Below are 25905 nucleotides of genomic sequence, written 5' to 3' on the forward strand. Positions count from 1 at the left end.
AACTAACACAGACAATTGAGTATCTGAAAAATGTGAGAAACAATGCAGTAATCAGTCTGCCAATATCGAACAGATTCAGAACAAAAAGTCAATGCAGACACCTCTATCGACCAAATGAAAAGATCATGATGGCTTCAGTAGTATTCTCCACTGCCAGCTGGGACTTGCTTTTTTAAACAGGGAAAATACTGAATTGAATATTCCTTTTTCTCTTTATATTTTGTTTCTCCTCTTGCATTCTGTAAAAGTGTTGCCTTCTTGCTGCTGCCCAACTAGCACCCACCTAAAAACGGAGCTCCGACCAAAACTCTGCTGCTGGTCATATCCAAACTCCCATCAAGTCCCATTCACTCATTACCCCTGCGCTCACTGACTTACATCAGCTCCCCATCTTGTAATGCTTCACATTTTTAAATTTTTATACTACTTTTCAAATCTCATCATGCCTGCCCCTCCTCATCTCTGTAACCTCCTACAGCCTTCTTAGATATCTGTGTAATTCTCTACCACGGAAAGCAGTTGAGGCCAAATCATTAAATATATTCAAGAAAGAGTTAGATGTAGTTCTTAGGGCTAATGGCATCAAGGGATACGGGGAGAAAGCAGGAACAGGTTTGGATGATCAGCCATGATCGTATTGAATGGAGGAGCAGGCTCGAAGCACCGAGTGGCCTACTTCTGCTCCTATTTTTCTTTGTTTCTATCTTTCTATCTGCATTCTGCCAATTCTGGCCTTTTACACATCCCTGATTTCCCTTGCTCCACCATTGGTGGCCTATTGCTTTCCCTGCTCGCTCAGGTCCCAGATGCCCTGTTTGTCTCACCGTGCCTTGATTAGCTCACAATTTCAGCAACTTAGTGGCAAAAATATTTTGAGCTAAAGGGTGCAGGGTGAAGTCTTAGTAGTGGCAGACACTATTGGGTGCTCTGATGCAGCAGAATCTGGCCCAAAATCCCCTTAGCTGTTTGGAGTCAAACCTCATTTAATAATCTCTCCTGTGAAGTACCTTGGGATATTTCACCAAGTTAAAGATGTTGCATAAATATAAACTGGTATCGTCATATTGCCACAGCTGATCTCCATTGCTACACCCAGATGGCTATTATATAAGTGTGATCCATTTCAGTGAAATGGGGCAACTATCTCCCATAAAGGGATACGCATTTGGGCTCTTTTGTCAGTACACACACTTCTTGTGATGGGGGGGGGGGGGGGGGGGGAGGTAGTTTGATAGCCATCAGGGGCAGGAACCTGCGCCAACGTGCTCCTCCACAGTGAGCGAAGCTATTTGTAGTGGCCTGCCATTGCCTCAGTAGAGAGCAGTTCACTCAGTACAGACTGTCCTACTTGATGGTGTTCAATTACTCAGAGCCATGAGGGAGCCAGCATTACAATTTCATGCAACATCCAAATTCATATGATTACAAAATGTTCATACTTGAAAAGTTAATTCAATGACAGGCAATAAAAATCATGATGCTGTTTGCCTGTACTGTACTCCTTTGCAAAACCAAAAAAAAAAGAGTTTGCCAGATGAATGTGATGTCTTTACACAAATATACCACACCTTTATCCCCTTCTAATTTTGCAACTGACAAACAATACCAACACCTGTACTTAAGCACCATTCAAATGGATCAATTATTGAACTCACCATTTTTACTTTTTCCAAAGCAATGGGTTTCTCTTGGTCTTTTCCCCTCTTCTTTTCATCTTTCCTTTTGTCCTTTTCCCTCTACAAACATAACATTGCATTGTTATAACCTACTTATATCAAAAAAAAGCAAAACTACTTATGGTGCCTTTTTGTTGCCACTTGCATAAAATATTCATTTAAAAATATGGCATAAAGTAGATATGAATTTCTGATCAGGTGTCATTTCCACTTTTGTGATTAAATGATGTTTAAATAGCTTATTTCTTGTTCACCTTAATGGAGAGTGGAAGAGGCAACTCAGGCAAGATGTTAACCACTGGCAAACAATTCAAGGATATTCCTGTTTATACTCTATGCAGTGCTAGCATGCAGAAATAGACTAGCAACTCTCAGCACTTTTGATGTTGAATGGAGACCAAAGCTTTCCCATGCACTTACAGTACAGTAAATTTTGTTTAATAAACAAGTGATTCTTGGCTACTCTCCTCAATCTAATGATAGACTTTGAGCAACACTGGCAGGGGATAGTGAGGGAGCGGGTGAGGGAGGGAGGCTTCCATCAATACCTACGTTCCAGTGAGCATTTGAAATATCGGCTTGGAGTTTCCTCTAGGTTGTGCTGAATTTCCCTGAAATTGGCACATAAGTGAGGAATTTCAGGCACAAGTTATATTGTACAACTAAATGTAATATCTCCAAAACTGGGTGGAAGGGTGAGTTGTGAGGAGGATGAAGAGAGGCTTCAGGGTGATTTGGACAAGTTGAGTGAGTGGGCAAATGCATCGCAGATGCAGTATAATATGGATAAATGTGAAATTATCCACTTTGGTAGCAAAAACAAGAAGGCAGATTATCCGAATGGCTACAAACAAACAGAGAGGGGAATACACAACGAGACCTGGGTATTCTCGTACACCAGTCACTGAAGGTAAGCATGCAGGTGCAACAGGCGGTAAAAAAGGCAAATGGTATGTTGGCCTTCATAGCGAGAGGATTCGAGTACAGGAGCAGGGATGTCTTGCTGCAATTATGCAGGGCCTTGGTGAGGCCACACCTGGAAAGTTGTGTGCAGTTTTGGTCTCCTCATCTGAGAAAGGATGTTCTTGCTATAGAGGGAGTGCAGTGAAGGTTTACCAGACTGATTCCTGATATGGCGGGACTGACTTATGAGGAGAGATTGAGTCGGTTAGGATTATATTCGCTGGAGTTCAGAAGAGTGAAGGAGGATCTCATAGAAACCAAAAAATTCTAACAGGACTTGACAGGATAGATGCAGGAAGGATGTTCCCAGTGGTGGGGGAGTCCAGAACCAGGGTTCATAGTCTAAGGATACGGGGTAAACCTTTCAGGACTGAGATGAGGAGAAATTTCTTCACCCAGAGAGTGGTAAGCCTGTGAAATTCGCTACCACAGAAAGTAGTTGAGGCCAAAACATTGTATGTTTTCAAGAAGGAGTTAGCTATAGCTCTTGGGGCGAAAGGGATCAAAGGATATGGGGGAAAGCGGGAACAGGTTACTGAGTTAGATTATCAGCCATGATCATAATGAATGGCGGAGCAGGCTCGAATGGCCTACTCCTGCTCCTATTTTCTATGTTGCCATATTCAGCACAAAGAGCTTTTGCATTCTTTTGCTGGTTTAAAAGAAATCGCACTGCAAGCCAGTGCCGCCCACAAAACTGGCTACAGCCTAATTGAATTTATTATCTGGCAACTTTCTGGTAAATACGCCTCATTGCAACCCTTTAACAAGCCTCAAAATTAAAGACACGAATAGGCACCTTGTAAAAGATTTTAAATAAATGAAAATTTACTTGGAAACTGATGTACAATTTAACTATACAATGTTTTTAAAGTAATTTTCAGTTATTCAAAATAGTTCACAGAATTACAGTGCAGAAGGCGCCATTCAGCCCTCCATGTCTGCACCAGCTCTTCAAACAAACAATTCCCGAATGCCATTCTCCCTCCTTCTCCCCCTACCCTTGCACATTCTTCCTTTTCAGATAATAGTCTAATTCCTTTTTCAATGCCTCAAATGAACTAGCCTCTACCACACACTCACACAGTGCATTCCAGATCCTAACCACTCGCTGTGTGAAGAAGTTTTTCCTCATGTCACTTTTGCCAATGACTTTAAATCTGTGCCATCTCATTCGCGATCCTTTCACGAGTGGGAACAGTTTTTTTTTCCTATTCAGCCCCATGATTGAATACCCTTACCAAATCTCCTCCCTGCCTTCTCTTCTCCAAGGAAAACAGTCCCAACTTCTTCAATATCTGTGGCCAAACTATCTCTTCTTTAAAAGGTAGCCCATTGTGTAGCTTCTGTTATTCCTGCCAACCTTTGATTCCAACCGGTTCGGCCCAGCTCCATTCTTACCCCATTGAAGTTGGCAATCCCCCAGTTAATTATTCTCACTCTAGATTGTTCTTTGTTCTTTTTCATAACCAATTTAAATGTTATGATACAAATGATCACTGGCCCCAAAATGTTCTCCTATTGATATTTGATCCAATTGACCCACCTCATTCCCAAGAACGAGGTACAGTAGTGCCTCCCCTATCGTTGGACGCAAAACATGTAGGAAATTTTCCTGAACACACGCTAGGAACTCTTGCCTCTCTCTGCCCTTTATCTTTTAATGTAAAAAAAATTCCCTAAAACACAGCCCAATTGTGCTGATTCAGATGCAACTTTTACATTTGTGATTAGGCAGATGAGTTTGGGTGGAAACCTGAACCATAAAACCATTTGGAAAACTAGGGGTACAGTTTCTGCTTTGAGCACATTACTTGCAAAGAAACACTGACCTATGTCCAGAATTCATAGAAACATAGAAAATAGGAGGAGTAGGCCATTCGGCCCTTCAAGCCTGCTCCGCCATTAGAGTCATAGAGTCGTACAGCATAGAAACAGGCCCACCGCGTCCATGCCGATCATAATGCCTATCTATACTAATCCCACCTGCCTGCATTAATTCCATATCCCTCTATGCCTTGCTCATTCAAGTACCTGTCCAGATGCCTCTTAAATGTCGCTACTGTTCCTGCCTCCACCACCTCCTCAGGCAGCTCATTCCAGATACCCACTATTCTTTGCGTGAAAAATGTACCCCTTTGATCCCCTTTAAACCTCCTCCCTCTCACCTTAAATCTATGCCCTCTAGTTTTAGTCACCCCTACCATGGGAAACAGACTCTGGCTAGCTACCCTATCTATGCCTCTCATAATTTTATATACCTCTATCATGTCCCCTCTCCATCTCCTTCGCTCCAGGGAAAACAGACCCAGCCTATCCAATCTTTCTTTATAACTCAAGCCCTCCAAACCAGGCAACATCCTTGTGAATCTTTTCCGCACCCTCTAGCTTAACCACATTTTTCCTGTAGTGTGGCGACCAGAACTGCACACAGTACTCCAAATGCGGCCTAACCAATGTTATGTACAACTGTAACATGGCATCCCAACTCATACGCCTTCTTCACCACCCTGTCTACCTGTGTTGCCACTTTCAGGGAACTATGTACTTGCACCCCACAGTCTCTCTGCTCAACAACATTCCCCAGGGTCCTGCCATTCATTATGATCATGGCTGATCATCCAACTCAGAAACCTGTTCCCGCTTTCTCCCCGTACCCTTGGATCCCTTTAGACCCAAGAGCTATATCTAACTCCTTCTTGAAAACATACTATGTTTTGGCCTCAACTGCTTTCTGTGGTAGCGAATTCCACAGGCTCACCACTCTCTGGGTGAAGAAATTTCTCCTCATCTCAGTCCTGAAAGGTTTACCCTGTATCCCTAGACTACAATCCCGGATTCTGGATTCCCCCACCATCGGGAACATCCTTCCTGCATCTACCCTGTCAAGTCCTGTTAGAATTTTATAGGTTTTATGAGATCCCCCTTCACTCTTCTGAACTCGTGAATATAATCCTAACCAACTCAATCTCTCCTCATACGTCAGTCCTGCCATCCCAGGAATCAGTCTGGTAAACCTTCACTGCACTCCCTCTATAGCAAGAGCATCCTTCCTCAGATAAGGAGCCCAAAACTGCACACAATATTCCAGGTGTGGCCTCACCAAGGCCCTGTATAACTGCAGCAAGACATCCCTGCTCCTGTACTCGAATCGTCTCGCTGTGAAGGCCAACATACCATTTGCCTTTTTTACTCCCTGTTGCACCTGCGTGCTTACCTTCAGCGACAGGTGTACAAGAACACCCATTTCTCGTTGCATATTCCCCTCTCTGTTTATAGCCATTCAGATAATAATCTGCCTTCCTGTTTTTGCTACTGAAGTGGATAACCTCACATTTATCCACATTATACTGCATCTGCCATGCATTAGCCCACTCATTTAACTTGTCCAAATCACCCTGAAGCCTCTCTGCATCCTCCTCACAACTCACCCTCCCATCCAGTTTTGTGTCATCTGCAAATTTGGAGATATTACATTTAGTTCCCTCATCTAAATCATTAATGTATATTGTGAATAGCTGGGGTCCTAGCACCGATCCCTGCGGTACCCCACTAGTCACTGCCTGCCATTTGGAAAAAGACCCATTTAACCCTATTCTTTGTTTCATGTCTGCCAACCAATTTTCTATCCATCGCAATACACTACCCCCAATCCCATGCGCCTTAATTTTACGTTCGTCTCTTATGTGGGACTTTGTCAAAAGCCTACTGAAAATCCAAATAAACCACATCCACTGGCTCCCCCTCATCAACTCTGCTAGTAACATCCTCGAAGAATTCTCGTAGATTTGTCAAGCATGATTTCCCTTTCGTAAATCCATGCTGACTCTGTCCAATTCTACCACTGTTCTCGAAGTGCTCTGCTAGAATATCTTTGATAATGGACTCTAGAATTTTCGCCACTACCGACGCCAGGCTGACGGGTCTATAATTCCCTGCTTTCTCTCTACCTCCCTTTTTAAATAGTGGGGTTACATTAGCTACCCTTCAATCTGTAGGAACTGTTCCAGAGTCTATAGAATCTTGGAAGATGACCACCAATGCATCCACTATTTCTAGGGCCACTTCCTTAAGTACTCTGGGATGCATACCATCACGGCCTGGGGATTTAATCGGACTTCAATCCCAATTTCCCCAACACCATTTCTCTGCTAATACTGATTTCTTTCACTGCCTATCTCTCACTAAGCCCTGTGTTCCCAACATTCTGGCATGATATTTATGTCCTCCTTTGTGAAGACAGAACCAAAGTATGCATTTAGTTGGTAAACCATTTCTTTATTCCCCATAAGTTCCCCTGTTTGACTGTAAGGGACCTACATTTGCCTTCACCAATCTTCTTCTCTTCACATACCTAAAGAAACTTTGTCAGTTTTTATGTTCCCCGCAAGCTTGCTCTCGTACTCTATTTTCCTCTTCTTAATCAATCCCTTGGTCCTCCTTTGCCGAATTCTAAACTGCTCCCAATCCTCAGATTTTTGTTTTTCCTGGAAAATGTATATGCCCCTTCCTTGGATCTAATGTTATCTCTAATTTCCCTTGTCAGCTATGGTTTGACTACTTTTCCCATTTTACTTTTGCACCAGACAGGGATAAACAACTGTTGCAGTTCATCCATGCGCTCTTTAAATGTTTGCAATTGGCTTTCGACCATCATCACTTTAAGTAACGTTTCCCAATCAGTCATGGTCAACTCGCGCCTCATACCTTCGTAGTTTCCTTTACTAAGATTCAGGACCCGTCTCTCAGAATCAACTACGTCACTCTCCATCTTGATGAAGAATTCTATCATATTACAGTCGCTCATCCCCAAGGGGTCTCGCAGCTCTAGATTGTCAATTATTCCTCTCTCATTACACAATACCCAGTCTAAGATGGCATGTTCTCTAGTTGTTTCCTCAACGTATTGGTCCAGAAAACCATCCTGTATACACTCCAAGAATTCCTCCTCTACGGTATTGTGACTAATATGATTTTCCCAATCTATATGCAGATTAAAGTCACCCATAATTACAGATGTTCCTTTATCGCATGTGTCTCCAATTTCCTGTTTAATGCCATTACCAACATCACCACTACAGTTTGGGGGTCTATATACAACCCCCACTAATGTTCTTTGCCTCTTAGTTTCTCAGCTCTACCCATACAGACTCCACATCAGAGCTAATATCCTTCCTCACTATTGTGTTAATTTTCTCTTTAACCAGCAATGCAACTCCACTGTCTTTTACTTTTTGTCTGTCCTTCCTATATACTGAATATCCCTGGATGTTCATTTCCCATCCCTGGTCACCTTGCAGCCATGTCTCCATAATCCGAACTATACCATACCCATTTACATCTATTTGCACGATTACTCATCCACTTTATTGTGAATGCTCCACGCGTTAAGGCACAAAGCCTTAAGGCTTGTCTTTTTAACATAACTTGTCCCCTTCCCACTATTTTTCACTGTGGCCCTGTTTGATTCTGGCCCTTGACTTCTCTGCCGATCACTTTTCTTATTCCTCTTACTGTCTTTTGTTCTTGTCTTTGATCCCCCCTCCTCTGACTCCTTCCAAAGGTTCCCATCCCCCTGCCATTTTAGTTTAAACGGTCCCCAACCACTCTCGCAAATACTCCCCCAAGGACATCAGTCCCGGTCCTGCCCAGGTGTCCCGTCCAGTTTGTATGGTCTCACCTCCCCCAGAACCGTTCCCAATGCACCAAGAATCTAAAACCCTCCCCCTCACACCATCTCTTCAGCCACGTATACATCCGATATATCCTGCTATTTCTACTCTGACTAGCACGTGGCACTGGTAGTAATCCTGTGATCACTACCTTTGAGGTCCTACTTCTCAACTTACTTCCTAACTCCCTATATTCTGCTTTTAGGACCGCATCCTTTTTTTTTTTAAAACCTATGTCGTTTGTGTACCACGACACTGGCTATTCATCCACCCACTTCAGAATGTCCTGTAACAGCTCTGAGACATCCTTGACCCTAGCACCAGGGAGGCAACATACCATCCTGGAGTCTCTTTTGTGGCCACAGAAACGCCTATCTATTCCCCTTACAATTGAATCCCCTATAACTATTGCATTCCCACACTTTTTACTCCTCCCTGTGCAGCAGAGCCAACCGTGGTGCAACGAATTGGGCTATTGCTCCTTTCCCCTGAGAGGCCATTCCCCCCCCAACAGTAGCTCTTCTTTTGCCACAGCTGATTAAGACAATGTGCAACAGGACCAGACAGACTAGAGAAGTCTCCAGCTGAATCTCTTTCAGTGCTCAGGTAGCTGACCTCAGCCAGGACAGGAGCAATGTTACAACTGGTTTCCATAATTTCTGGATTGAAGGTTGTAAGGATTTTAAAAAGTTCCCCAGTTCTTCAAGTGTATTTCCAATGGAATGGAACTGGTCAGAAAAGTGAGTTCTAATGTTTAACTAAAATATTCTGTGATTTTTGGAGGGGAGGGGTGGAAATAGAACTAGAGGTTTATTGGGTTAGGAATTTTAACAGCACTTGGCTGCATTCCGCAGGAACTCACAGGAGGCCAAACTGAAGAGGAAATGGATTGATGAACCAAGCCGCCCTCTCTTTTCTTGCTAACGTGCAGCAATAAAGGAAGATTTTGAGCATTTCCGATGGCCTGTTGCCTAAATGACTATTGTTGACCAAATGAAATGGTACATAATTATCTTTAGTGAAACTTCATTTGGCAAAATAATGGGCATTAAATATCTCAGATCTAAAGTAAAAAATGTCAGAGCGATGTAGATGTAGAGAGACACTGCACGTTCTCTCTAGAAAACTTGGATCTCCTGCCAAAGTTTATCCACAATTTGCATTCTTATCACGGCTTGCTAATGAATCATTTATTAATAAAAGCTATAGGAAGATCATGCACTGCAGAGTGAAACATCACATTCAGTGTCCATCAACACTTGATAGTTTTGTAAGATAATACCTCCAGTTTGCTCTTCTCAGCAGCATTTGATAAAGAGGGAGATGATGGCAAGGACGCAGCAGCATCAGAGGAGGTTATCTGCACAGAACAGATCAAAAGGAACAAGCAGATGCGCATGAAGCAATAATAGAAGCAGAAAACAAGCAGTAGCATAAATTATAGATCATAAAAAAAGACCTACAAGTTAAAATGTCAACCACCATACAACCAATATCAGTAGCCAATGAAATATAGCAAATAGTAATCAGCCACTTTCTGGCGGGTATCAGATAAATTACATAACCTCATAATTCAAGCATACAAATTTGTGACTACACTTAATTTCAACTCCTTTAAAATGAAAATCTTTTAATACTGTCCACAGTCCAGAGGTCTATTTGCTTGCATCTCTTAAGTTGCCAATACATCAAAAGCTCTGCACACATAAGCAAAATGTAGGGTAATTTCAGATTAAGCTCCTCTATATAGGTGGGCATTACCCAGGAGTTGATCATTGCTATAATCTTGGGCAACATCCAAAATTATAAAATGACTTTTTTTTCCCTGCATGAAATTTTTAAAAAATCAAATCACAACCTTTCATACTGGAGGAGAAGGATCTCCTCACATCTAATGCTGTAAACTCCAAACCAGCTAGGGAGCTTTAGGCTACGTAACAATGAACCCTCCCCTTCCCTCATATTATTAGTGCTGCCTATAAGGAAAACTGTTAAAAACAAATAGTCATTATTGTACAGCCCATTACACAGCGTCAACAAACCCCTTATTCAGCTGATAAATTCAGCAATAACCCTCCATGTTAAAGTGAGCTCTGTCAATATGTTTTCTTTGGAGTTATTTTTAAGAGTACCCTAGACACTACTACAGTTGCAGAGATATCACTTTTAAAACTTCAGTAATAGGAAATAGCTAGTAACATGAATGCAGTAGCCTCTGGGACATGATCTTTCACTTGGAAATTGCAAATCCAAGACATTACAGATCAGGTAAATTGCATGGTTGGCACAAGCCAGAATATCTAATTACTACTAAAAGAAAAAAGATGACTTGCATTTATATAGCGCTTTTCACAACCACCCAACATCTCAAAGTGCTTTACAGTCAATAAAGTACTTCTGAAGGGTATTCGCTGTTATAATGTGGGAAACGGCCACTACCTTACAACAGTAACTACAGGTCAAGTACTTGACTGGCTTTAAAGTGCTTTTGTGCAACTTCCTCCACCACATTCATGCTAATATTTCCCATTTTATTAAGCAAAATTGTTACAAAAATACAATACCACCAACTTAATAGGTGGTTTTTCCAGTGGACTGCTTCAAGTATTTCTATGAATACAGAATCAATTTCCTATTAAATTTCCTATTTGTGTACTGGACCCACAATAGGGTTCAAGTTTGATAGACTTGAAGTAAAGGAACACCTAATTCTCTCATTGCAAAACAATTCGATAGTCTGTTACCTCGATTGAAGCAATCGGCAGAGTACTTGCCTCCAATGCAGAGGCAATGGGATTGAACGATATCTGAACTCAATTAATCTACAGCCAAATTAGTATCTGTGGAAAGAAACAAGTTAATGTTTTGGGCATGCATCAATTCTAATGAATGGGTGTATGGCCAGAATTTATTTGCTCTCTCCACTGATGTGACTGAGCGACTAGGTTTTTTGTGCGCGATTTCTAGCACTTCAGCGTTTTGCTTTCTTAAACAAGGTATTTTGCACAGTATCACTAGCCTATACCAAAGATAGCATGAAGGCACTTCTTTGCTTTGATGCCGGTAATGGAATGAGGTCAGTGCAGATCTACTACATAAGAGTGCAGGCAGAGATGCTCTAATTGAAATGCGTGTCGTGACATCTTGTGCTGTCTTTGCCTGCTTTGAGTCTATTGAAACTGCATTATCTTAATATCGAATTGTCGATATCAGATCGCACTACAATTGGGTGATACATTTAGTGGGTACAAAATATCAGTAATTACTAGAATGACACTTCTACAAATTTACAAAAGGTAACGAAAAAAAATTACCTGACTTTGGAATAGGATTTATATCACGTACATCAAAAGACATTACAAACATGTTACACTGAGAAACACATCACATTGGAAGATGCTGTGAAGTTGCAAATGCATTTCTCAGAAACAGAAATTATTAAAATACATTTAAGCATGAAAAATGACAATTCTGAGCAGGAGGAGGAACTATTTGATGTTCATCAACTCTTCAGCAGAATTTGTTAATTTTTAGTTACGATATTTCATTGCTAAGCAATACAATTTTCCTATCAACATTCAATACTTCATTTATAGTTTTTTTAATTCATTGATGGGATGTGAGCATTGTTGGCTAGGCCAGCATTTATTGTCCATCCCAAATTGCCCTCGAGAAGATGGTGGTGAGCCGTCTTTTCTCACTGCTGCAGACCAGATGGTGTAGGTACACCCACAGCATTGTTTGGGAGGGAGTTCCAGGATTTTGACCCAGCGACGATATATTTCCAGGTCAGAATTGGTGAGAGACTTGGAATGGAACTTGCCCGTGATGTTCCCTTGCGTCTTCTGCCCTTGTTCTTCCAGAGTGTAGGTCAAAGATTTGGAAGGTGCTGTCGAAGAAGCCTTGGCGAGTTGCCGCAGTACATCTTGCGACCACTGTGCGCCAGTGGTTTTGGGATTAAATGTTTATGGTAGGAAGAACAATTCAAAATCTACTAAAAACCCAGTTAAGAGCTGCAGTACGAGATGCTCGCCAGAAACTGCAGAATGACAATAAAAACAAAACAAAGGAAGTATAAGAGCCTCTACCAAAAAGCATCCCTAGGTGATGGGGTATTCTGTTCACCAACAGCCCAGTTTGCATTATGGAAGATTCAACTTTCCTTCTGTTTCATGATCTGATGGTGAACCATATAGTGCAGTGGACAAGCAGCTGAGACTTTGTGGATACCAATGATTTTTTCTTTACACATGAAGTGACGAAGGATAGGCAAATACTAAACTTTTTAAAAAGCAGTGTCGCTCGAGCTATATCAAACCGACACATGGGCAAACACTTAGTCAGCTCACATCGTATCATTACGTTTAATCTTATTGGCCAAAGGTTGCAGCCATGGATGCTGTTCGAGATTTTAAGAGGGCTGCTTTTACAAAAATGGCCAAAGATCTGTCCAAAATACTGATGAGAACGGGATTCAATTAAAAATTCAAAAACAGCATGAGCCAATGGTTAAAAGATCACAGTAAAACAGAACCATTATCGTTGACAAGGAATGTACAAAAACAAATCAGATTGAAGCAGAAGGCATTCTACACATAAGGAATTTAACTCACAAGAGTACAGGGATAAGTATCACCACCAATTGAGAGACACAAAAAACAGCAGTAATAGCCAAAAGATCCCTGGAAAAGATGGTGGTGCAAAATTATGGCAATAAAAACAAATGCTTTTTCAGCTATGTCAGACCAGTAAGGCCACTGAAATATTTTAGGTCAGATTTATCGGTTTATCTACTATGGCAGAGCTGCTAAATGACTATTTTGCATTAGTCGATACCCCGAGAGCTGCTACTTAAGTTCCAGGGTTGGGGTACTGTGTATTGAATAGCATTATTAAAATAGATAGTAATGCTAACAGAAGACAGGAAAGCTCAAAATTGAAAGGGCTCCAGGTACAGATAATATCCGCCAAAGGGACCAAAGAGATGGGACAGGTGCTCTGAGAGCCTCTGGTCTGTATCGTCAATAGTTCAATCATTCCCTTAGATTGCAAGCAAGCTCACATAGTTCCTGTTTTCAAAAGGGGCATAAATCAGAGACAAGGAACTACAGAGCTTTCAGCCTGACATTCATTATTGGGAAGATACTAGAAGGAATTACAAGATCACTGGGAAAGAAGAGGGCATTAGTAATACACAACATGGCTTCCGAAAAAGTAGATGATGCCTCTATTAATGACCTGGACAGTACTAATGGAAGTTTAATCAGTAAATTTACAGATGACAGATCTGTGCAAGGGTTAAGACAGCAGGGGAGAGCAATCAAATGCAGAGATTGAGATGCAGTGAGGAGTAGGCCACACATTGGCAATGGAATTTAACTTGCATAAATGTAAGAGGTGAGGTGAGAGTGACTGCCCTTGACATCAAGACAGCATTTGACAGAGAATGGCATCAAGGAGCCCTAGCAAAACTGAAGTCAATGGAAATCAGGGGGAAAGCTCTCCGCTGGCTGGAGTCATACCTAGCACAAAGAAAGATGGTTGTGGTTGTTGGAGGTCAATCATCTGAGCTCCAGGACATCACTGCAGGAGTTCTTCAGGGTAGTGTCTTAGGCCCAACCACCTTCAGCTGTTTCAGCAATGACCTTCCTTCAATCAAAAGGACATTATTCAGTCATTATATATACAGGTCACCAGTTCGACTACAGCTGGAGTGCTGCACCCAGTTTTGGTCGCCTCACATGATGGAAGATATAGTGGTCTCAGGAAAGGTTGAGAGCTAAGAGAATGATTTCTAGCTCAGTTACTCAAAGGCTCAAGAAGCTTTGTCTATTTTTTTTTTTAAGAGCGATATGACCTAATCGAGGTTATAAAATAATGAAAGGGCTGGTAGTGTCCCTACTGGGATTATTCCATTTTAACAAATTTGGGGACATGAGATTAACCTACATAAGACTAGTGTTACAACCGACCGTTCCTGTCAAAGCCCCCAATCAAAATATACAATTCTGATTGTGGTGGGACCAATGCACTGTTTAATTCAATGCCGTAGTTCCATAGATCGGCTAACATATCATTTAAAAACTTTCCAAATTAAAGACCCACCAAATTGTACCATCTAGAAACCCCCGAATGAGGCTAACCAAACCAGGTGTCTTTAAATCAACAAATTAACTCTTTAATTAAAATAACTAAATTCTTAAACACTGAACATTTAAAAATAGAAAAATTAGAGTCCTTGCAGAATGTTGTTTGAAGTCCCCCATAGAGGGACTGGATACTGGAAATGCGATGGGTGCCAACAACATTCCAAAAACAGTATTGAAGACATGTGCTCCAGAACTCGCTGCGCCCCTAGCCAAGCTGTTCCAGTACAGCTGCAACACTGGCATCTACCCGGCAATGTGGAAAATTGCTCATGTATGCCCTGCACACAAAGCAGGACAAATCCAATCCAGCCAATTATAACCTTATACGTCCACTCTCTAACAGCAAAGTGATGAAGGTGTCATCAACAGGGTTATCAAGCGGCACTTGCTCAGCAATAACCTGCTCACTATGCTCCGCTTGGGTTCTGCCAGGGTCACTCAGCTCCTGACCTCATTACAGCCTTTGTCGAAACATGGACAAAAGAGCTCAACAGCAGAGGTGAGGTGAGAGAGAGTGTCCTTGACATCAAGGCAACATTTGACCGAGTATGGCATCAAGAATCCCGTGCAAAACTGGAGTCAATGGGAATCAGGGGGAAAACTCTCCGCTGATTGGAGTCATACCTAGCACAAAGGAAGATGGCTGTGGTTGTTGGAGGTCAATCATCTCAGTCCCAGGACATCACTGCAGGAGTTCCTCAGGATAGAGTGTCCTATGCCCAACCATCTTCAGCTGCTTCATTAATGACCTTCCCTCCATCACAAGGTCAGAAGTGGGGATGTTTGCTGATGATTGCACAATGTTCAGCACCATTCGTGACTCCTCAGATAATGAAACAGCCCATGTCTAGATGCAAGACCTGGACAACATCCAGGCTTGGGCTGATAAGTGGCAAGTAATATTCACACCACAAAAGTGCCAGGCAATGATCATCTCAAACAAGAGAGAATCTAACCATCTCCCTTTGATGTTCAGTGGCATTACCATCGCTGAATCCCCCACTAACAACATCCCGGGGCTAACCACTGACCGGAAACTGAACTGGACCAGCCACATAAATGCTGTGGCTACAAGAGCAGGTCAGAGGCTGGGAATTCTGCAGCAAGTAACTCACCTCCTGACTCCCCAATGCCTGTGCACCATCTACAAGGCACAAGTCAGGAGTGTCAAGCACTTTCCTGGATGGGTGCAGCTCCAACACTCAAGAAGCTTGACACCATCCAGGATAAAGCAGCCAGTTTGATCAGCATCCCAGCCACAAACATTCACCCCCTCCACCACCGCGCACAGTGGCAGCAGTGCGTACCATTTACAAGATGCACTGCAGCAATGCATCAAGGCTCCCTCAACAGCACCTTCCAAACCTGCGACCTCTACCATCTCGAAGGACAAGGGCAGCAGATACATGGGAACACAAACACCTGCAATCTCCCCTCCAAGCCACACACCAACCTAACTTGGAACTATATCGCAGTTCCTTCACTGTCGCTGAATCAAAATCCTGGAACTCCCTTCCTAACAGCACTGTGGGTGTACCTACCCCACATGGACTGCAGCTGTTCAAGAAGGCAGCTCACCACCACCTTCTCAAGGGCAATTCGGGATGGGCAATAAATGCTGGCCTAGCCAGCGACACCCACATCCCATGAACAAATTTTTAAAAAGTAATCCAGATAACCTCAAGATAGACAACTTATTTAAACCTTCGCTCGCGAAATCAAGAATCACGCAAGAGAAAATAGAGGGTTACATAATTCATTCTGACTTTTTGCATTCGCAATGAATTCTTGTCTGAATAAGTGTATGCTTCAAATGTACGTTCTCATTCTCAAAATCCTATTTTATCTCAAGACAAATAGAGAAACTTCAGTTGAATTAAGCTGGCAACACCAAATTTTAACAGCAATGCTATGATACAAGAATAACCAGTAGACTAGTTCCTATACAGAGCCCTCAACAGTTACTCATTACAATAATTGCTGGAGTTGTGAATGTTGCACAGTCAAATCCTAAAACTTCATTAAAGCAAATAAGTAAATCCAAAATTCCTTCCCCACAAAAACTGAATTTACTGGGAAACTATACGTTAGCAAGTCATCTCAAGTCTGGGAGTTGGATTTAAATTCATGGTACAAAAAAAAGTAGGGACAAGAGTGAGAGAGAGAGAGAGAAGTCAGAGAGAGAAGAGAGCGCGATGCACAGGGGCAAGCACTTTCTTCTAACTAACTATTGCTGCGATAGTAGGAATGGTCGACTCCAGAGGGTTGTGATTCTCCATCGTAGAGTATATTTAAGGCTAAGACAGATTTTTGGTGCTCAGGGAATCAAGGGATACAGGGAGTGGATGGGAAAGTGGAGTTGCAGCAGAAAATCAGCCATAATCATATTGAATGGCAGAGCAAGCACGAGGGGCTTGTACGGTTTGTAATTAGCTGAAAAGCATTTGGAACTCTGGCAGCAAGAGGTTAAAGACAAATTTGAAGAGTAGATCAATGATGCTGTTCAGTGAGTAGGAGCTGTTTTATAATAGTGTTATGCCAGATATGGCTAACATCGGGGTCACTAATTTATAATACCAGAATGAATCAAATTGCATTTTGTAATGATGCATTTGCTACACAGTGTGAGAGTTTGCTTAGTTCAATTGATCCCAGGAAATCATGGAGACAAGGTTTTTGACCTGGAATCCAATGTTCACATCCTCCAAGTCAGAGTACATTATTTTTACCTTTGCCATTGCATTTCATTATATAGCAAAACATAGTAACCACCAAAGCTCCATTCAGAGCTTGTAGAAATGGATCGAAAGAAGGGCAAAATATAAAGAATCCAACAATGAATGAAGTTAGAAACAAAAAGGTAGGTAATGTCCTTCATTTTGCACACACCCTATAGAAACGTACACAAGTAGCAAAAAGCAGGAAGTAATGGGTTTCAGCACAGATTTGCTAAGGATAACATTTTAGTAAGTTATTGTAGCAGTTGATAATATATTCCACCATTTATCTATAACCTGTTTGTTAAGTGGCTTGCCCCTCAAAGCAGCTAGGGATGGGTAATAAATGAAGACTGTGAACATGCTTGGAACATAAAAATTCAACATAACATTTATTAATGAGCTAGGGCATGCCAAGCATTAAAAAGGTTTGTTGCAAGCTTTTAAGGTAGGTAAAACAAAGATATTTCCTGTTAAAAAGGATGGAGTGCTAAATGAGAATCTGCATTCAAATCTACAGTGCCTGGCTAATCATGAAGCCATATTGCTTGGGCAATCTGCAAGACTGTGATCATTCTGAACTTTTGTTTCTTTATATACTGATTTAGATGCAATAATAACCCAGAGCCTTAAGGTTATGAAATATTAGAAATAAAGCCACTCAAGTGTTTTGCAGGGGAATCTTCTATTATTCCTGATACAAGAACTTTTCTCATTATTTATTCGTTCAGGGGCTGTGGGTACAGCTCACAAGGCCAGTCTTTATTGCCCATCCCGAAGTGACCTGGACGGCTACATATTGATCTGATGTGATTGCACCCCAGAAGAGACAAATAAAATTGGCAAAGGTAGTGTGGAAGATGAGTTTGTAGAATGCTTTTGCAACAGCTTCATAGAACAATACACTGTGCAACCAACTAGGGACAAAGCTATTTGAAATTATGTATCTGTAATGAGGCAGGATTAAGTGGTAATCTCAGTAAAAGATCCTCTGGGAAAAAGTGATCATAGTATAATTCAATTCCACATTAAGTTTCAAAGCAACATAAGAGTCCAAAACAAGGATCTTAAACATAGTTATAAGAGGAAAGCTAGCCACAGTTGATTGGTTAGGTAGACAAAAAGGTACAGCAGTAAATAACCAGTGGGAGACACAAAGAAATGATTCAAAATGTTCAACAAAAATACATTAAATTATAAAACCTCGGAGAATGATCCATCCGTGCCTTCGTAGAGAAGATATGGAGAGTATTACATTAAAAGAGATATAATCATGTTGCAAAGATTAGCTGTAAGCTTAGGTTTGGGACAGTTTGAAACTAGCAAAGGGCAACCAAAACGTTGATTAAAGAGGGAAGAAAATAGAATGAAAGTAAACTAGCCAGGAATACAAAAATGGATATTTTACAAATATATAAAAAGGATAGTAGCTAAAGTAAATGTTGGAGAGATAGGAAAAATTATCATGCAGAATGAGAAAATGGCAGAGATGTTGAATAAATATTGAGTTTGTCTTCACAGTAAACGACACAAATTACATACCAGAAATAGAGGGTAACCAAGGAGCTATAGTAAAGAATGTAAAGTAATTAATATCAGCAAACAAAAGGTATTGAAGGATCTTAAGGGACTGAAAGCCGACAAAACCCCAGGAACTGATGGCCTACCTCCTAGAGTTCTTAAATAGGTAGCCTCAGAGATAGTAGATGCACTGGTAATGATTTTCCAAAATTCCCTAGATTCTAGAACGGTCCCAGCGAATTAGAAGTTAGCAAATGTAACACTACTGTTCAAGAAAGGAGGGACAGAGCGAACGACGAAACTAAAGGCCAGTTAGCCTGACATCAGTCATTGGTAAAATGCTAGAATCTACTAAGGAAGTCTTAACATTGTACTTAGAAAATCATAGTATGATCAGACACAGTCAACATGGTTTTACAAAAGGGAAATAGTGTACGACAAGAGTTTTCCTGAGGATATAACAAGTAAGGTTGGGGGGGGAGGGGGGTGGAGAGGGGGAAGAAGAAAGGGTGCAGGTACATGTAATATACTTGTATTTCCAAAAAGGCATTCAATAAGGTGCCACAAAATGTACTATTATGCAAGATGACAGCTCATGGAGTTGGGGGTAACATATGAGCATGGGTAGAGGATTTGTTAATGTATAGGAATCAGAGTAGGGATAAATAGCATTTAAGTTGATGGCAGAAGAGGGTTACGAGTGGAGCACCGCAAGGATCACTGCTGGGGCCTCAGCTATTTACAATTTATATCAATGACTTAGAGACATTACTCTCTGTCTCTTCATCTAAGTTTGCTGACAATACAAAGCTAAGCAAGAATGCAAGATGTGAGGATGACATAGAGATATATAAACAGGTTAAGTGAGTGGGTAACAAGGTGGCAGGTGGAGTATAATGTGGGGAAGTATAATAGAAAAGCAGAATATCTTTTACAAAGGCATGACATTTTTAAATGATTTTCAGTGAGACCTGGGTGTATATGGGACACAGTTAGCATGCAGGTACAGTAAGCAATTAGGAAAGCAAATGGCATATTAGCCTGTATTGCAAGGGGACTGGAGTACAAGAATGAGAAAGTATTGCTACAATTGTATAAGGATTTGGTGAAATCACACCTGGAGTACTGTGCATAGTTTTAATCTCCAAATCGAAGGAAGGATATGCTCGCCTTGGAGACTGTACAGCAACGGTTCATTAGATCGGATTAAGTAAATTGGGCTTATACTCTCTGGAGTTTAGATGAATGAGAGGTGATCTCACTGAAACACAAGATTCTGTAGGGGCTCGACTAGGTAGACACAGAGGTTGTTTCCCCTACCTAGGGAATGTAGAACACAAGGGAACAGCCTCAGGATAAGGGATTAATTAAGACTGAAAATGAGACATTTCTTCAGAGGGTTGTGAATCTTTGGAATTCTCTACCTCAGAGGGTTATAGATGCACCATCCTTGAATATATTCAAGGCTGGGATGGATAGATTTTTGGTGTCTCAGGGAAATAGGGATATGGGAAAGTGAAGTTGAGACAGATAATCAGCTACGTCAAAGCAAGCTTGAGATGCCATACAATCTTTATGTTAAGAGGGAGCAAAGGTCAAAAATGAAAATAACCTTATACTCACAAGCATCTAAAGTTGTTTAGCAACACTGAAGAGCTGAAGATGAGTTCCTATTTTTCAACCCAAATAAAGAGGAAATGATTCTCAAGTCATTGGAACTAGTGCTTTGCCCAGTATCCCTATAAAAAGGCAGATAATGCAGAGCTCACTCAGGGTAGAGGTGTAAAATGGACTAATCTAGAATCTTTACCCGAATTGCTGCTGGAACATAGAACAGAACAGTACAGCATAGTACAGTACAGGCCCTTCGGCCCACGATGTTGTGCTGAACCTTTAACCTACTCTAGGATCAAACTACCTACATAGCCTTCATTCTACTATCATCCATGTACCTATCCAAGAGTCGCTTAAATGTCCCTAATGTATCTGCTTCTACTACCACCGCTGGCAGTGCATTCCACGCACCCACCACTCTCTGTGTAAAGTGGCTGACCTTTTCTGTCTGCATTTTACGACTGATTCTTAGATGGCCTCCCTGTAGAAGACATGAACAAAATAGAATATTTTGTTGTGTACCTTGCAATATTTCAGCAAAATCTTTGCTTGGCTACCAAGTTGTATTTTCCACCGATTGCAACAAATTGTTGGTACAATATTCAATTAATTAGGAATGGATATTAAACAAACCACAGTATTATACTGAAGGCCATCGTCATGAAAACCCTTCATGTCAAATGAGAAATATTAATTTCATCGGTTGGAACCTTGCTCGAGATTTTTACTGGAAATTCTTACAAATAACTTTTTTAAAAAGTAAACTGGCAGCCAAGATGGCCAATGCAATTTACATTTGAAACACCAAAAGGTTTAAACTGGAGACAACACGACTGACTCAACCTAACCAGAACTATGGGGTGCTCTCTGATTAAATTGCCTGAAATGACTTTATCAACACAGTCGTCAGGGGCCATCGACACCCATCGACTTTGAATGAGCCAACCCCAACCAAGTGTGACTGGACAGCTTGCGGGGTAGAGCCTTGAATCTCAAGATTCCAGAAGGACCTCTAACACCACAAAGGAGGTTTGGTAATGTCATGTGACTGCTTGTGCAGCTCCGGGGAGACTAAGTTTTATCACACAAAAAGCAGAAAGGAACAACTGGAAAACCATCAACGAAGCAGCTCTCTCTCCAGCCAGACCGCCACAACCAGCAACTAAGGGACAAGGATCGAACCCTCTTCTGCCGTCAAAAGGCCCTGAGAAAAGCGAGCTCACCACTGTGCACGTGGCCCAGCGAGGACTTCAGGAATACAGCTTCAGCTGAGGACTTGAGAGTTAAAACTGTACTTAAATTCCATTTATTCTGGACTCTACTACAACCAGCGAAACTGTTTTTCCTCTGCTGTGTGTGTGTGTGAGTGTGTGTGAGAGAGTGTGAGAGAGTGTGAGAGAGTGTGAGAGAGTGTGAGTGTGTGTGAGAGAGTGTGAGAGAGTGTGAGTGTGTGTGAGAGAGTGTGAGAGAGTGTGAGAGAGTGTGAGAGAGTGTGAGAGAGTGTGAGAGAGTGTGAGAGAGTGTGAGAGAGTGTGAGAGAGTGTGAGAGAGTGTGAGAGAGTGTGAGAGAGTGTGAGAGAGTGTGAGAGAGTGTGAGAGAGTGTGAGAGAGAGTGTGAGAGAGTGTGAGAGAGAGTGTGAGAGAGTGACAGAGAGAGACAGAGAGTGACAGAGAGAGACAGAGAGAGACAGAGAGAGACAGAGAGAGACAGAGAGAGACAGAGAGAGACAGAGAGAGACAGAGAGAGACAGAGAGACTCTCCATGTGAATGCGTGCATGAACGTATAGTTTATTTTTAATAACTTTAACTGGTTTAGAATGTTAAATGTAATAAACTTCTCTTTCTTGTTTAAACACAAGAAAACCTGTCTGATTGGTTCTTTTGCAATTACATGAGAGGAACAGGAGCAAGCGCTCACTGAGGTGTTAAGTTCAATCACTGCATTAAAAAAGGATAAACCCTGTTACAGTCAAACCAGAGAAGGGATGAAAGGGGAGCCTGAGACCCCTACCTCACCTGGTCGTAACACCATCCAACGTTGCACCACCAGCCTGAATTTGATCTTCAATGGAGATCAATGGGTCAGGTTTACATGAAATCAGTATAGACCTGTTAAACAGCTAAATATCATTAAAAAAACAGCAGAGTCAAATACTTGCACAACTTGTAGCCTTCATCAGCATGACATGCGGGATAACATAAACCAAAAATTGCACTGCAGATGGTGCTAATTAAATTCAGAGGGACTAACGACGCAAAACCAAGGTTTGCATGAAATCTTTTTTTTTTAAATATACAAAATTAAGCGTTCCAGTGACCTTTAAATTGAAGGTTTCAGTGAATTCGAGTTCCAGACTCAAATCCACATGGTCATAGATCGATTTCCAATTATGTGGATGCATTTTGAGCCCATTCATTAGGTGTGGTAGATAGGAGGTCATCATTTTTTTTTAAATCTACAGATCCAATTTTATACAACTACTGAGACTGGCTATAGGTTGTGTTTTTTTATATAAAGAAAAACTGCAGCTCAACAGCCTAATCCTCAAAGCTATTATGATTCTCCTGCTGATCCCAGAGATGTCTTCAATATACTCTAACCCTAGCCTGAGCAATGACCAAGGTATGGGATGTAGTATCAATACCAGTCCCACATAAGAGACTAGCATGTAAAATTAAAGCGCATGGGATTGGGGGTAGTGTATTGCGATGGATAGAAATTGGTTGGCGGACAGGAAACAGAGTAGGGATAAATGGGTCTTTTTCCAAATGGCAGGCAGTGACTAGTGGGGTACCACAGAGATCGTTGCTAGGACCCCAGCTATTCACAATATATATTAATGATTTAGATGAGGGAACTAAATGCAATATCTCCAAATTTTCAGATGCCACAAAACTGGGTGGGAGGGTGAGTTAGGAGGAGGATGAAGAGATGTTTCAGGGTGATTTGGACAAGTTAAGTGAGTGGGCAAATGCATGGCAGATGCAGTATAATGTGGATAAATGTGAGGTTATCCACTTCAGTAGCAAAAACAAAAAAGGCAGATTATCTGAATGGCTATAAACTGAGAGAGGGGAATATGCAGCGAGATCTAGGTGTTCTCGTACACCAGTCACTGAAGGTAAGCATGCAGGTGCAACAGGGGGTAAAAAAGGCAAATGGTATGTTGGCCTTCATAGCGAGAGGATTCGAGTACAGGAGCAGGGATGGCTTGCTGCAATTATACAGGGCCTTGGTGAGGCCACACCTGGAATATTGTGTGCAGTTTTGGTCTCCTCATCTGAGGAAGGATGTTCTTGCTATAGAGGGAGTGCAGCGAAGGTTTACCAGACTGATTCCTGGGATGGCAGGACTGACGTATGAGGAGGGATTGAGTCAGTTAGGATTATATTCGCTTAAGTTCAGAAGAGTGAAGGGGGATCTCATAGAAACCTATAAAATTCTAACAGGACTTCACAGGGTAGATGCAGGAAGGATGTTCCCGATGGTGGGGGAGTCCAGAACCAGGGGTCATAGTCTAAGGATACGGGGTAAACCTTTCAGGACTGAGATGAGGAGAAATGTCTTTACCCAGAGTGGTGAGCCTGTGGAATTCACTACCACAGAAAGCAGTTGAGGCCAAAACATTGTATGTTTTCAAGAAGGAGTTAGATATAGCTCTTGGGTTTAAAGGGATCAAAGGGTATGGGGCAATAGCAGGAACAGGCTACTGAGTTGGAAGATCAGCCATGATCATAATGAATGGCGGAGCAGGTTCAAAGGGCCGAATGGTCTACTCCTGCTCCTATTTTCTATGTTTCTATGCCCAGGTCACATCATGAGTTACCACAGAACTGCAGGGTCTGATGGTTTGCAGGTTTTGTCTCAGCAGGATTGAGTCACTTTAAAAGGCTGTGGCACAAGCTCAGGAGCAGGATCAGTGCAGTGAAAATATAGCTGCTGCCACCAACTTAGTAAACAGACTAACACCATTGCATTGGCACCAATTTTTAGTGTGCAGCAAGGAATGCTTAGTGCCAACTTGAAGCAATATTTTTGAAAGAGAAAAAGCAGGCATTGATGATTTTGAAACTGCTGTTTCATCAGGTTTGGACAATGCCTGCAAATTTCAATCCAATCATTTTCAGCAATTGGCTGACAGACATTGGAGTGCCTCCTGAAATTTTTCATGTTTGAAGATTTCTCTTTTGTCAGTCATTAAATGCATTTTGAAACACTCACTGTCAGAGGAGTTGCCAAGGGCTGGCATATGTATTTTTTTCGATAAGTATTGTTGATAAAGTACGTAAATTATTTCATTAAATTTTCTGTTTCTTTTATTGTCTGAAAGGCACAGAGCTGTCTTTGCAGATGCATCGAGAATCTTGCACAAAGATGACAGCTACTCATTATGATCTGTATGAAGACACTTCATATTTATGTTATACCAGTCAAGTTATGAGAATGAGCTACAACACTTTTGTAGAGTTTGGCAAATTAGTTTATGAACAGAACCATCAAGACTGAACAGAGTGTTATATTAGGTCTATAGTCTGCTCAACATTGGCAAAACCAAACACAAAGATTGGATGATCGCTTTGCAGAACACCTCTGTTCAGTCTGCAAGCACGAACTTGTTATTTTAATTCTCCACCTTGCTCTCTCACTGACCTCTACCTCCTGCAGTGTTCCAATGAAGCTCAACATAAACTCAAGGAACATCACCATCATTTGATTAGGCACTCAACAGCCTTCTGGACTCATTGCCTTCAACAATTTCAGACTGTAATCTCTGCCCCCATTTTGTTTCCTTTCTCTTTGCTGGCTTCAATTTTACTCTAATTTTTTCCTCATTTCTGCTTTCAGACCACAGCTGTTCATGATTCGGTCATCCACACCTCCTCTGGACACATCTTTGTTTCTTTACTTGACCCATTACCACTTGCTTTGGTCCTGCACCAACTCTTCATTTAATCTCTCCTGTATTCCATCCAAAGACTTTCCCTTTTGCTTTTCACCTTCCCCTCTTTCACTTGCTTAAAACCTGTGTCATGCAGACCCCCACGTGCCAAGGATGAAGCATATTAATTTTGTCATATGAACATTAATTTTAAACTGTTGATGGAGTGAAGAAATTACTTGTTTAAAAAGAGATCACCAGACACTTGGCTGAAGGACATTTGCATAGTAAGAGACAATGCTTGGAGAGACAAAGGAATTGCTCACTGATTCAATTAACAGAGATTGGACTGGACAATGGTGATCCACATCGGGTCAGGGTAAGAGACAGCACTACATTCCCCCACTGAGCTTTGGATTCCACAAAAGACGCAGGAGTGTTTGTTGAAAAAAAATTTAGTCACATGACTAACCTGCTGGCCAACTTGGAGGTTTGAACTGTGCTTACAGGACAGTTTGAATTCAGACTGCAGATTATAATGGAACCTGGAACAAGACAGCCTCTCTCCTAGCTGGCTCTCTCACTTTCTCACAAACCTCCGTACCCAAGGAAGACAGGTAAACCTCAAGAGAGAAAAGACTCCTATATCGAAACAAGTTAAAGCGTGAACCGGGCCCCAACGAACAGCAAGACTTACCGGCAACTTAAGACT

At 41.6% G+C, this 25905-nt stretch overlaps 1 protein-coding gene across 6 annotated transcripts in view; it reads right to left on the bottom strand.

Moving 5' to 3' along the window:
- Positions 1-25905, bottom strand: part of smap1 (small ArfGAP 1) — a 355453-nt gene that overhangs the window by 233364 nt on the left and 96184 nt on the right. For 4 of the 6 annotated variants that reach the window (XM_068020121.1, XM_068020119.1, XM_068020122.1 and 1 more), the window contains exons 5-6: positions 9594-9671; positions 1656-1736 (exon numbers count right to left, since the gene is read on the bottom strand). The exons of 1 other annotated variant lie outside the window; for it this stretch is intronic. In XM_068020121.1, the coding sequence (XP_067876222.1) occupies positions 1656-1736; positions 9594-9671 (159 nt within the window). The remainder of the gene's footprint in view (positions 1-1655; positions 1737-9593; positions 9672-25905) is intronic. One more of the 6 variants, XM_068020120.1, reaches the window with a different exon arrangement.

The sequence above is a fragment of the Heterodontus francisci genome, chromosome 3, assembly GCF_036365525.1.
Source record: "Heterodontus francisci isolate sHetFra1 chromosome 3, sHetFra1.hap1, whole genome shotgun sequence".
NCBI classification, from domain to species: Eukaryota; Metazoa; Chordata; class Chondrichthyes; order Heterodontiformes; family Heterodontidae; genus Heterodontus; species Heterodontus francisci.